We start from the raw sequence: 14,072 nt of genomic DNA on the forward strand, positions 1-14,072 counted from the left end.
TGGTATTTCGTACATAACTAAATATAAAATAAATAAATATAAATATTATAGGACATTATTACACAAATTGATTGAGTCCCACAGTAAGCTCAATAAGGCTTGTGTTGAGGGTACTTAGACAACGATATATATAATATATAAATATTTATAAATACTTAAATACATAGAAAACATACATGACTCAGGAACAAATATCCATGCTCATCACACGAATAAATGCCCTTACCAGGATTTGAACCCGGGACCATCAGCTTCGTAGGCAGGGTCACTACCCACTAGGCCAAACCGGTCGCCAAACTGAAGAACTCATTGGTACGAGCCGGCGTTTAAACCCGCGACCTCCTTATTGCAAGTCGCACGCTTTGACCGCTAGGCCACCAGCGCTTCTTCGAAATTTTCACAAGATGTAAAGTTTTTATGTTGAATAGAAAGTCGGCAAATGACCTTATAATTTATTTTTGTGGATGTACAGTAATAGAACGCCTCAAGAATTAAGCATTTTACTTTAAGATAAGGATATCAATAAAACACTGAATTGTTCCTCTTTTCAAGCGTTGCCTCAGGCAGGTCAAAAAGGAAAACCTAATTGAAATTCTCTTAAATTACACTGTAAATGTTCCCAGTTTCATCCAAATCGAAACAAATAATCATTTCTTCATTCTTTTTGAGCTTCCACGTAGTCAATTAATTTGAAACGTCGGTTTTCCGTTGTTCATTCCCTAATGGATTCCGTTGAATAGGGTTGTTTCCATCTACAAATCTTAGGGCAGAATTCTATCCCAATAAATTCTTTTGGATTATAAGAACATGTTAAACTACATTTAGGGGACCTTTAATGGCCATATTTTTGTAAATATTGAATTTAAAATATCTTTTCGCACACGTCACGTGACCAAACTCGAAACGTCATTGAAGATTCTGATGACGTCACAACTCTCGGATTGAAACTGTTGACAGTTAGGCGATAAACAACAAATGACAAATGTCAGTTGACAGTTCGTATCTTCTACGTGTGTATGTAGTTATGTGTCAAACCGTAAACTGTGACGTCACACAATTTTCACAGAGCGTTTTGGGCGCGAAATCAGCTGTCAAAATATATTTTGTTAATTTAACATATTTAAAGCCGTTTTTAGTATAAAAGTTGAATTTTAGGGCAACTTTTAGTTAATATAGAACGTAATACAAGCGTTTCAAAAAATTGGAAACAACCCTATTGTTAGCTGCGAGCCGACGTAGATTTACTTAGGTAACGAAGCCTTAGGGCTTCTGCGTAGTTGAAACAATGATATGGCGAAATACATTATGTAACTAAACATCATACTGAGCTATTTTTACTATAGGACCAACCCTGAAATCGCAATTGGATACTTGCCTATGAACGAATAAGAATAAGCGAAATACCATCAGAAAGGTTTTTTTATATACTCGGTTTTTTGTATGGAGAGTCGTGTCAAATCTCTGTTTAAAAAAATTGTAAGAAAACGAATAAAAGACTAAAATATAAAACCAACGACGTCATATGACGCGCGCGGCTACAGCCCAATATCAACCTTCATGCGTACCGATAAGGTTCACAATTACGCGCCGCGTGCGATAGGCGTGGCATTCAAAAGGTTAAGAAGACCACTTTTAATAAAAATAAAAAATATCTAAGCAGTGGTGGCCGAGTGGATATGGCGTCCGACTTTCAATCCGGAGGTCGTGGGTTCAAATCCTGGCTCGTACCAATGAGTTTTTCGGAACTTATGTACGAAATATCATTTGATATTTACCACTAGCTTTTCGGTGAAGGAAAACATCGTGAGGAAACCTGCAATACATCTGCGAAGAAATTCAAAGGTGTATGTGAAGTCCCCAATCCGCATCGGGCTAGCGTGGGGACTATAGCCCGAGCCCTCTCGCACATGAGAGGAGGCCTGTGCCCAGCAGTGGGACGTATATAGGCTGAATTATTATTATTATTATTATTATCTATGCCTATAATAAGTTTATGTAGCTTCAGATACTCTAGTTAAAAAATACAGTGTATTTAAGTTTTTAATACTAAAGTTGTTATTGTTAAAAAAAAAATTATAAGCTAATTTTAGACATATATACCTCATGTCATTGTATATATAAATTTTCATTACAGTGCAACATGTAGTTTTAAAATTAGAACGAAATTCCGTTTGTATGGGAAGATGAAAATCGGCCGAGCTTGCTGTTGACTCGTCAAAATGCGTTCTACTATTTATTGTTAAGTGCGTATTTTATTTATGATCCGCTAATTAAATAAGTAACTAAATAGGTAAACACTATTGTACCAGAAAAAAGAAATATTGATTACATCAGATACATCATTGTGTAGTACAAAGGCCAACTTATCCCTAAGAGGGATCTCTTCTGGTTAACCTATAGGGACCGTGCGCGTTGGAGGGTCTGCCATCTTGTGGCCTGAATCGGAACCATAAACATGCACATTTACACGTCACGTGTTTTCTTATGCATAGTAGGTTATGCCATCTTGTGGGCTACATCGGAACAAAAAACATCACATTTACGCCTCGCGCCAAAAATGTGACGGCTCTTGTGCTGCCTCCTACAGTTCATGCACGCTCCCTATACCTAAAAGAGTAATTAATAACGATGCCTAAAGTAATTTTATACCAACTATTACATACTTTAAACGATATAATGTAGGTTTTAAAAATTTAATATCTGTAACTAAACGAGAAATAAGGAAACGCTTCCCGGGTCACGATCACGACCGACAAATTGTAACGATATTGGAATACCCACTGTGTAGGTTAAGGAACCTATTCAATTGTATAGGTATTGCGAATATTTGTATATTCATTTTAATTAATCTTCTTCTTTGTCCTCGCCTTTGTCCCGCTACACGGGGTCGGCTTTCTTAACCATGCCACGCCATTTGTTGCGGTCATATACGTCATTGCATCCTAAAGAGAGAATTTTCATGTCCCTTTGGACAGTCGTTAGCCATGTGGCTAGCGGTCTACCACTTCCCCTTTTGCATGTTGCGATGGAAAGGCACTTCTTCACGACATAATCGTCTGGCCTACGCATCACATGGCCATACCATCTGAGTCTGGTTTCTGCGAGTTTATCAGCAATCGGAGCCACCTTTAGACTACCTCGAATATATTCATTGCGAACTTTGTCTTTTAGCGTGACACCACTCGACCATCTTAGCATTCGCATTTCGGCGGTGTGAAGTTTCTGTGTGTGTATATTCTTAGCAGCCCAAGTTTCCGTGCCATATAGTATTGCCGGTCTTATTGCAGTCTTATACACTTTGCCCTTGGTTCTTACTGGCATCCTTGCATCACACATAACTCCAGTAAGTTGGCGCCATTTGTTCCACCCTGCTGTGACTCTGTGCGTAACATCCGCGTCTATCGTACCATCGTCTGATATCACCGATCCAAGATATTTAAATTTGTTAACTTGTGGTAGCTTAATATTGTCTAATGTGATATCAGTATCGGTTGGATGTACGCGGTTAAAGTGGCAGACCATGTATTCTGTTTTTGTCCTACTTATTTTTAATCCATTATTTTCCAGGGCTTCCCTCCATTGTTCCAAATTTTGTTGAATGCTGTGCTTACTGTCAGATATCAACACAACATCATCAGCGTATAATAAGTTCCAGGGTGTAGGCTTTTGTATTTTTTCTGTTACGTAGTTCATAGCGATATTGAACAGCAATGGGCTCAGAGCGCTGCCTTGATGTACGCCCACTTTAACATCGAAGCTTGCGGATGAACCGGCAGGGCTTCTGACAACTGTATGAACATTGCTGTACATGTCCATGATGATTTTTACATACTGTTCGGGGACATTGTGCGCTCTTAAGGCTTGCCATATAAGGGCTCTAGGTACTCTGTCAAACGCCTTTTCTAAATCAATGAACACCATCCATAGCGTCTGTTTCTTATCTCTTGCTTTTTCCATTACCGTTCTTACTGCATGAATGGCATCCATAGTGCCCTTCCCCGGAGTGAAGCCGAATTGGTTTTCTGTTATTTTAACTAGTTTTAGAAGGCGCTGGTTTATGACTCTTTCCCAGATTTTTAGGGTGTGCGAGGTGAGCTTGATTCCTCTGAAGTTCTCGCAAGAGCGTACATCCCCTTTGTTTTTATAGAAGGGTACAAGTGAACTTTTCCTCCATGATTCTGGCATTTTGCCATTCATCACGATGTTGTTAAAAAGGTCAGTAAGCCATGCGACACCGTCTTCTTTCAGTAGTTTCCAAACCTCTGCTGGTATTTCATCTGGACCCGTAGCTTTGCAGTTTTTCATTTTGGAGATCGCTCTTCTTACCTCTTCTCTAGTTACTGCCTCAATTGGGCCTTGAACTAAAGGTTCTTGTGTCTCTTGTTGTCTGGGAAACTCCTCATTTAACAGTTCATTATAGTATTCAAACCATCTCCTATTAATATCTGAATTCGATGTTAGAAGAACACCATCTTTGCTTTTAATATATTTCGCACTGCTGAAATCTTGTGTGCTTTTAGATCGAAGTTTAGCAATTTTGAAAATTTCGTAATCCTTTACGTGTTCGAGTCGCTTGTAGACATCTTTGTCAGACTCGTCCTTTTGTATTGCAACCGTTCTTCTGGCTTCTTTTTTAGCAATTATATATTTTTCTTTATCCTCATCGGTACCAGATGTCTGCCATTCTTTGAAACGTCGTTTCTTTTCCATTACACTGCTTTTAGCTTGGTCATTCCACCACTTGGTATCTTTAAAATTGTGTAAAGCACCTTTGCTAATGCCCAGTATCTGTTTGGCGGTTCCAGTACAGGTTTTCTCAAAGTTTGTCCATTGCTGGTTTGGAGAGTCACCCTGGTTTTCGATTAAATGATCAACTAATTTGTTTCTTAGGATTTCACCTTTATCCCCTTTAAGTGTGTGCCATTTTAGTTTTTCTATTCTATTGATTTTAAATTTTATAGGTCTTTTTAGTTTGATCGCAAGAAGCAGTAATCTGTGCTGTGACGTCAGCGGTTCCCCTGGAATTACTTTACAGTCTTTTACTAGCCTTAAATTTCTATTTTCGACCAGAAAGTAATCTATTTGAGTTTTTGATGTTCCGCTTTTAAAGGTGATTAAGTGCTCATCTTTCTTCTGGTAAAAGGTGTTTGCGATAGCCAAATTTTGTGAAACGGCAAAGTTTAGGATCCTATCTCCGTTAGCATTTCGGTTTCCATAACCAAAACCACCATGAGATCCGTCGTATCCATCCGTATTACGGCCCACGTGCCCATTCAGGTCGCCACATATAAGTTTCTGTTCCTTGTTTGGGATATGTCTTACCAGAGCATCCAGTCCTTCCCAGAACTCATCCTTATCAGCTTCCGGGCAGTTTGTTTGTGGAGCATAGACCGACACTACATTCAGGCATGGTTGGTTATCTAAGGCAATTTTAACCGATATGATTCGGTCGCTGATCCTGTTTATTTCTACGACTTTATCACTTAAATTCTTACTTAGTATGACGCCTACCCCGTTTCTAGTATTTGTAGTTCCATTATAAATAAGCTTATAACCCTTCCCTATCTGTCGTGATTTAGCGCCTCTCCATTTAGTCTCTTGTACGCAACATATGTCTATATTTCTTCTTTCAAGTATGGCACTTAATTCTGCGCTTCGTCCTGTCATGGATCCAATATTCCAGGTGGCTGCTCGCATATGGATTACTGGAGCCATGCTCTGGCTCTTCTTTCCGTCGCTTGTGGGGAACGCCCTAGTATTATTCGCATCTCCATTTGTGCCGTCGCTTAAGGGGGACGCCCTATCATTCCTCATTCTTGTTTTTCTCGTGTTGTATGACATGGTTAATATGAGTTTTGGCGAGAGATTTTTACGACCGGCTGCCGCCTGACGTCAAGGTAGTAACTCTCCTGGAGAGGTGTGGGTGCCGCCGTTGGACCGAAGTCTCCTCCGCCGCCACCCTAGTTCCACCGGAACCTGTGACCTCAATATGTGAGGGCAGCTTGCCGTTGGGATTTGCCTCTTCCGCCTGCTCTGCCGTATCAGTGGTTTCCACCTCCGCCATCTCAGCCGTTGAGGACTTCACCCGTAACCCTGGGCATGGGTTCCGCGCTATACCCCGCGGACCTGGGTCCCTGTCCGAACTTCGCCACCTCCTCCCTTCGGCTTACTGAAGTGAGAGGTGCCCACCCCCGCGACTGGGACGCGCCGGACAGGATTTACCCCAGTGGAGAGCAGAAAAGGCGGCTCTGTCCTCCCTGGGGCCGGGTTAATGCCTCGTATGGGTCCGAGAGCAAAGGCATATTCATTTTAATTAATGAAATTAAAATTTCCTCAAACAAGGAAATGATTAATTATGGTACAACATACCTATATTTCGATGTTTATCGTTTCCAATTCTTGGAATAGTGAATGGGATTTTATAAGGATGTAAGTTTTTTTTTCGGTAATTTGGGTTGGGGCTTACCTACCGTAGGCTTAGGCTATTTTATTTAAAGTGCTACACGACTCATTTTTATATTGTTTCTACATAAAATCCTAGCGTTTTGATCGTTAACTGGTAACGGAATAGAATAATATATTTTGGGACCCCTGTTTTCCTAACTTATTCTGAGCTTAAGCATAGAGTCTTGCAAAACTGAGCTCTTCTAACCCCTGGAGTTCCAGGGAGATACATTTGACCCTGAGGTTTCTAATTCAGAATTCAAATTTAATTGTCATTTTGAAGGCGATGTCCCGTCCGCGAACTTTGAGCTACCAACCCTAACCACAGAATAAATAATAAATAAATAATACTACCGTACAGAAAAGAAACTTCCTACAAAACCGAGGTTTGACAGCGATTGAGGGACGAATCATGTTGTCCCTTTCTAATATGTGGAACTATCCCTTTCGGCTATTTAGGGTTGACAAAATTCATGTGATTATCTTATCTGTGGTTGTGCACGCTAAGGAACGTCAAGTTTTGCCAACCTTAATAGATTGCTCGTATCAACGCTGAGCCGAACGGAACCGAGACCGCCCGAACGCTCCGGTTCCCCGCTGCCCTAACAATGACCGTTATTTGTTTCAGGACTCGGAAGGCCAGGGCTGCCCGTTCTGCCGCGCGGAGATCAAGGGCACGGAGCAGGTCGTCGTGGACGCCTTCGTGCCCCCCCGGCCGCCTAATGCTTCAGGCGAAAAGTAAGTTTTAAACTTAACCTCTTTGAGACTAATTCGAACTTCAAATCAAAACGATATCTACATGATGCCATTCGCCCGTGGGTTTCGCGCGTGCTTATACATGTACGGACAAGTCCGAGCAAAATGAATGCGTGAATAGTAACTAACTGACATTAAAGAGATATATATAACTTAGTATAAGATAAACAAAGTCTAAAACGTGCCTCGAAAAATTGGCCTGGCTTATTTAACAACAGCTAAAATTTGGAACAGTTAAAATAATTACCGCCACTAATATTGTAAATAAGTCAAAACTGCTTATTTTGGGGGGAAATTTAGGGGGTTGAGAGGGGTAAGCTGGATTTATTTTTTATTTGTAACAATCCTGTGGGATACCAATAGAAAGCTTGCAAAAATTTGAGCCGATGGACTGATTTTGAGTTCATTTTACGTGCAGTAGTTACGATAAAAAATGCATTTCAATTTGGCTGGCCTGGCTGTTAAATAATTATGCTCGAATAGATGGCGACACCGTTTGATATTTAACACATATCAGTGAAAGAACATGGGTCAAATAGCCATGTGTCATTCTAGGGGTTTTACATAGTCCTGTGTCGAAAGATGGCAGTAAATTTAGTCGACTACAAAATTTATTTGTACAATACGCGTCTATGTTTACTAATGTAGAGAAAACCGCAGCCAAATAATACTAGACCCTACTCATAGTGTTGCCAGAGCTCAACGAGGGTGCGGAGTGTTAGAGTCGGCAATGTCCTCTGAAGTTGCAGACGTACATAGGCTACAGAGACTGCTTACCATCAGGCGGGCCGTATGATTGTTTGCCACCGAAGTAGTATTAAAAATATCTTTAGTTGAGATATTGGAGAGGAGAGCTTAATTTTTTGGTTACCTAATGAATACGTTTCTTTTTTTCTAGACACACAAAGACTGCCGTAAAACAAGTATCCTCGAATTCGTCAGGTTCATCAGGGTCTTCGGGTTGCAATGGATCAAGTTAGTATTAATTAGTTATACATTTACGGCCTGTTTCACAGTCTGAGTACAGTATTGGATAGCTAATGAACAATATAGTACATTGTGCAACGAGGGGGGTAAGTGAAATTTTGGATACGAGGGTGGTAAAAGTAACTGCAGGCTGGAGGGAATTAAAGACCCGAGTTTGCAATATTCTTACCCCCGGAGTTACACACAATGTTTTTCATGACACTTATGAAGAAAAAAAAAATTTAAGCCAAATAATTCTTAAATACGGTGACATATGAAACATTCGTCCGCCATTTTGTATTTTTTTGACAGGTTAGGTATCGAAGACACAGACCTATTCGGCATTCAGCCACGATTGGAAATCATGTAAAAATATTTTAAACGGCTGTTAAATTAATCGAATTAAATAATTTTAAACATAAATAAAAATATTAAATTATAACCGTCATTATTTTAAAAGTAAACTTACTTACATGGCTGGTATGAATTAGTAACAGAATTAAAAGAAAAAGCTATAACTCCCTAGGGAGCTATAGCTTTTTTTCATAATCCATAACTCCCAACTCAAACAACACTCAGCCCCAACCCGGCAACTCAAACTCAACCCAATATTGTACGCTCGGAATGGGCAATCTGTAGACACCTACCTATATTCTATATAAATGACATGTTATACCTTTGTACACAGATTTTGGCAATAAAATTATCTTTATCTTTCCCGCGGGAACAATATAGGCCTTTGTCCTTCAGTACACCTGCATGAAATTATCTTTTTCGAGCAAGTGTGATGAAAATAAATTAATTGCGAGATTAAACTTCCTGCAAAACTTGGCACTATTTACCACTTAAGTATATTTGTGAAATCGATGACTTTCTTCGTCAGATAAAAGTGGCAAGTGGCTCATTCAGGATTTTACTTGGACATTATGAAACAGACCCTTTGTAATTTGCCTTTTCTGCGGCGACGGAATATACATAGACGAAGTTTTAACTACATTTTTGGGTAATTTTTGAGCTTAAGTCAGACTTTTGTTATTGCAGTTTTTGCTTTTCTGTTCCTGAAAATTGTATGTGTTAGCGACGCGCTCACAAATATTGTTAAAACCAAATTTATCTGTAAAACTATATATAAAAATGCATAGGAAAATTATCTATATATAAACGGCTTCAGTATGCAAGTTAAATTTAAGTCGGAAGCGTACTTAATTGTTGGGAATGATAGGCTACATTTGTTTTTCGGCCTGAATATGTGCATATGAAAGAGGGAGATTTAGAAAATAATTAGTAAAACACGGATTTATGCTTTCGATTATAAAAGAATAATTATTTGTTTATTTTAAGCATTTGGATATATACAGCGTACCTAGCTTACTACAAGAAATATTTTGGCTCTTATCGATTACTGGTTTTCATATTTCTTTTCCTATTTTTTATTTGAACCTTGTTTTGAATTTCGTTTGTTTTAAAAAGCAATGTTACAAAAATGCTACTTTATTCGATTCATGAATGGTTAAAATTAGATTGCAACTGTACATTGTAATGTACATTGGGTTTCACTAAGTTGAAAAAGAACTTGTCATAAACTTTATGAATTAAATTTGACCGATCTACAGAAGTGATAATCCGCCACAGGCTTCGTCATAAATGTAGGTACAACATAAAATCCGCAACAAACTTTGTCCCATAACCTAAAACTACCTACGCCTCCCTAACTTTATTATTTCCAGGCGTGGACGTGACGATATCGAGCAGCGCGAGCGCCAACGGCTGGTCGTGCAGGAACACCACGTTCAACGGCCTCACCGACGACATCGACGATGCGGAGGTAACCTTATTGCCATCGCGTTAAAGTTCACATTACAGTGGCGAGAGCTGGCGAATATAAATCGATGTAAAGCGTTGCGTGAACAACCGATATTAATTTTATTTCAAGTAATACGTTCGATATTTAAAAGTTATTTTTTTACGTCACCCACGAATGAAATCGTTAACAGTTCTTATTTATTCAAAAGTCCCATTACGACTAGCAAAGTACAATTTGGCCATTTTTGATACTTTGCCCGTCACTCCCGATTTCATGTTAGGTACCATAAATACCACTTTTTAACCGACTTCAATTTCATAAAAGGATGAGGTTCTGTATTCGGTTGTGGCTATTTTTTTTATAATTTTAGCTTAATATATGGGTGTGTTCTATTTTAGAAATTGACATTTATTATTACCAAAAATCAATTTAAAACATGCAATTTATATTCGTTTATCTTCGCCATTTCTTTCAGCTTTTTAAAGCATGAAGCATTTTGACGAGTCGTTTTTGGCATGATCAAGTGGCTTTGCTTGCCATATCAGCGTTACGCTTTTGTGTCGATTCAATTTCAATTTTGTTGTTTAATTTACCTTTTGAAATTTACTTCCCAGTACATGTAATTAGGGAATAAAACAAATTTTATTTCCCTATTTTTTTATATATCTCAGTTAATGGGCGCACCACACATGAGTTAAAATTATCAGAAATTCAGCACGTAAATATATCATGTCTAAGTTTTCCATACACAATGTGGATGCCCCATAGTCCTCAATAATTTCGCATGGATTCCTAAGCCAATATCGTCTGTTTGTTTGTTTCGCAGAGACACGAGAGGAAATCACCGCATGCTTAGTGTTTGCACGTGTCTTTGTGTGTGTGCCGTTCGCAATCGCAATGTTACTCACATTCCATTCATTATTTCGAGTGACACTTGTCACGATTCGGAGAAAAATGCCGATATTTCATTTGGCAAATATTCATTTGACCGAACGCTTTTCGAAAACGATCGATTGATTGTCAAAAAAGCATCTAGTAGGTCATTCTACTTTTTACTACAGGTTTATTTATCCCCAAAAGCAAGTATTTGATTTTTTAGATTTGTGAATTATGTTTTTTTTTTTATATATTAATATAAAGCACATTTTAGAGCGGCACGCACTATCGATACCTTGGTAAATGATATTGAAGCTATTTTTATAATTTTCTTTATAAGTGACAAAGTTGTCATTATAAGTAAAAGGGCAGGGACGATAACATAGTTGTATGTTGACGACTGGTTTGGCCTAGTGGGTAGTGACCCTGCCTACGAAGCCGATAGTCCCGGATTCAAATCCTGGTAAGGGCATTTATTCGTGTGACGAGCATGGATATTTGTTCCTGAGTCATGGGTGTTTTCTATATATTTAAGTATTTATAAATATTGATATATTATATATATTGTTGTCTAAGTACCCTTAATACAAGCCTTATTGAGCTTACTGTGGGACTTAGTCAATTTGTGTAATAATGTCATATAATATTTATTTATTTTATTTATTTATACTCCAGGCTATAAATTCTAAAAATAAAAAAGTCAAGGGTCAAATATTGAGGCCTATTCTGCACTTATCCTGTTTTAGTAGCTAGTTTAAGTTAAAACGAATTACGAATATTACAATTTCAAGATTCTTTCATATCGCAAAAACCTGCAGTAAAAAGTAGAATGACTAGTACAAGACATTATCAGGTGCCCGATTCAGACTTAACCACTTGTTACAGTTTTGATTTTATTTTGATGCGACCTTAAAGATCACACACGCTGATTGGTGCATGCAAAATGAAGAGAAAGTCATACTTGAGATACGCGCTAATCAGTCTAATCATCAAGACGATCGTCAAGGTCGTATAACCTGTACCCCTAGTGTAAATTTTATCGTCATCATAACGTGACGAACGCGTTTGCGTTAAGTCTCATTTTGTATAGGATTTTGAGTTTCCAAAACGTCCCGCTTGGCGCGCTCTTTCTAAGTCCAATACAAAATGAGACTAAACGCAAACGCGTACGTCACGTTTCAAAATCGAATTTATTTACACTAGGGGTAGAGTTCAAAACCATAACTTATTGTTAATTTTGAATCGATCTCTAGGTTAGATCAGATTTTTGACCTTTCTAAAAACCCGACGGTCTTTGAATAAGACATAATCGGACAAATGAAAATTTAGAAAATGAAACTTCGGACTAAAACTATCGAAATCGTGATAGGTAACCAATACTGTGTCATTCCTTAGAAAAGGGACTGTAGCGAGCTTACGCTTTTAAAGAGGCTGCAAAATGCTTTACAACGTTATCGCCTAAACACTGCGGCCCCTTTTCATTGAGAGCGACACATATTAGGACTATTTTGTCGGATGAACTTTGTCATAATTTGTTGCTTGAAAGTCAATGAAGTTGAGTTAAATATAGTTTAAAATTGCAAAGTTCTAAGTGTGCTTAGTATTCATGGGCCGATAATTCATTCCATTAATTATATTGTGGTTTATTAATTTGAAAAAAGTTGACGGTTGTATTTTACCTAAATAACTGCGTAAAACGGCCCACTAATTACCAGTACCCCTAGTGTAAATAAATTCGATTTTGAAACGTGACGTACGCGTTGGCGTTTAGTCTCATTTTATATTGGATTTAGAAAGAGCGCGCCAAGCGGGACGTTTTGGAAACTCAAAATCCTATACAAAATGAGACTTAACGCAAACGCGTTCGTCACGTTATAATGTCGATACAATTTACACTAGGGCTACAGTTCGCCGGACGATATCGGTCTGTTATTCGCTAAATCTGTCAACCGCGAATAACTGACAGGCCGATATCGTCCAGCGAACTGGTAATCAGAGGGCTCCTTTACGCAGTTATTTAGGTAAAATTAAAACGAACTAGAGAATGTTGGAAATTAAATCAGGCGATGTGAATATCACATAATATGATAATTTTGAAGCGTACTTTATACAGCAATATTTAAACTTTCATTTTAAATTGAGCTTGTCCTCTGTCGGTTTGTTTATAAACATTCAATCAAGATCAGTATATATATATATATATTTTTTTAATGAAATTGGCGAAAAGAAACCACAGTGTATGAAAAGTTGTAACATGAAATTTAAGCAAATGAATTAACATTATTGTATTTATTAATTTTGCACAAGTATTAGTAAATAAGTATTTTTTGTAAATACGTGTTACGACTTGAACATACATTCATTTACATTTAGTATAGTATCATTAATTTATGAAAAGTACTGATAATCATTATTACATTGCTTTTAGATGAACAGTGGCATAATTCTATAAATATATAACCAAAACAAATTATTTTCGCGGACAAAAGCTTGCGTTGTAATTGTAAAATTTCGGTATGACTTAATTTATTATTATTTGTGAACTTAAAAGAAATCTGATAAATATTCATTTATTATGTTAAATATTCCAGCAGTAAAAAGTACAAAAAACAAATAAAAATTAAGTCTTAAGTAAGGATGCGAGCACGAAGAATTTCGTACATTGACCCGCCATTATATGCACGTGCGTATAATGATATCCTGCCCATACTGATGTCCTGCCCATGTTGCCGGTGGTCATTGCCACTGGGGGGAGTAGGAATTCACTCATGCGCATGCGATAGAAATACTTAGGAAATTATTTGTGCTTAGCGTCCTAACTTTAGTCTCCTCGATGTGTTGCAACTGTAGAAATTAAACGATTTTGTCATATTGGTGTTCAAATTATAATTATTCATAATATTTTTCGAGTTATGCCAATGTTATATTTTACGTTTCAAGTCATTTTAAGCCTGTTTATGTTAAATGTACTTAATTTCGTTTTATATCGAATATACAGTATGAAAAGTAAGTTTTCGTTCTTACATTCATCATTATAAACAATGGCGTTACCAGTTGATGGTCTTGATGGTCTAGGGATGGAGGGGGGCAGGTGTTCAGGCCGATGGCGGAGGGGAGGGAGAGGAACATTTGGGGGTTGGGGGGCAGTTGCCCCCTGTGCCCCCCTGGCGACGCCCTTGGTTATAAAATTATGATGAAATAAGTTATATTAAATGATGCAATCGTG

The 14,072-nt window shown here is 38.0% G+C and overlaps 1 protein-coding gene and 1 long non-coding RNA gene across 2 annotated transcripts in view; one reads left to right on the forward strand and one right to left on the reverse strand.

The window, feature by feature from the left end:
- LOC133531231 (E3 ubiquitin-protein ligase CBL-B-B) overlaps window positions 1-14,072 on the forward strand; it is a 177,777-nt gene that overhangs the window by 144,427 nt on the left and 19,278 nt on the right. The window contains exons 7-9 of the mRNA XM_061869387.1: window positions 7,073-7,182; window positions 8,099-8,175; window positions 9,894-9,991. Of these exons, the coding sequence (XP_061725371.1) occupies window positions 7,073-7,182; window positions 8,099-8,175; window positions 9,894-9,991 (285 nt within the window). The remainder of the gene's footprint in view (window positions 1-7,072; window positions 7,183-8,098; window positions 8,176-9,893; window positions 9,992-14,072) is intronic.
- Window positions 1-14,072, reverse strand: part of LOC133531232 (uncharacterized) — a 452,362-nt gene that overhangs the window by 53,670 nt on the left and 384,620 nt on the right. The gene's annotated exons all lie outside the window — the stretch shown is intronic.

This window comes from Cydia pomonella, chromosome 24, assembly GCF_033807575.1.
Source record: "Cydia pomonella isolate Wapato2018A chromosome 24, ilCydPomo1, whole genome shotgun sequence".
Lineage (NCBI taxonomy): Eukaryota > Metazoa > Arthropoda > Insecta > Lepidoptera > Tortricidae > Cydia > Cydia pomonella.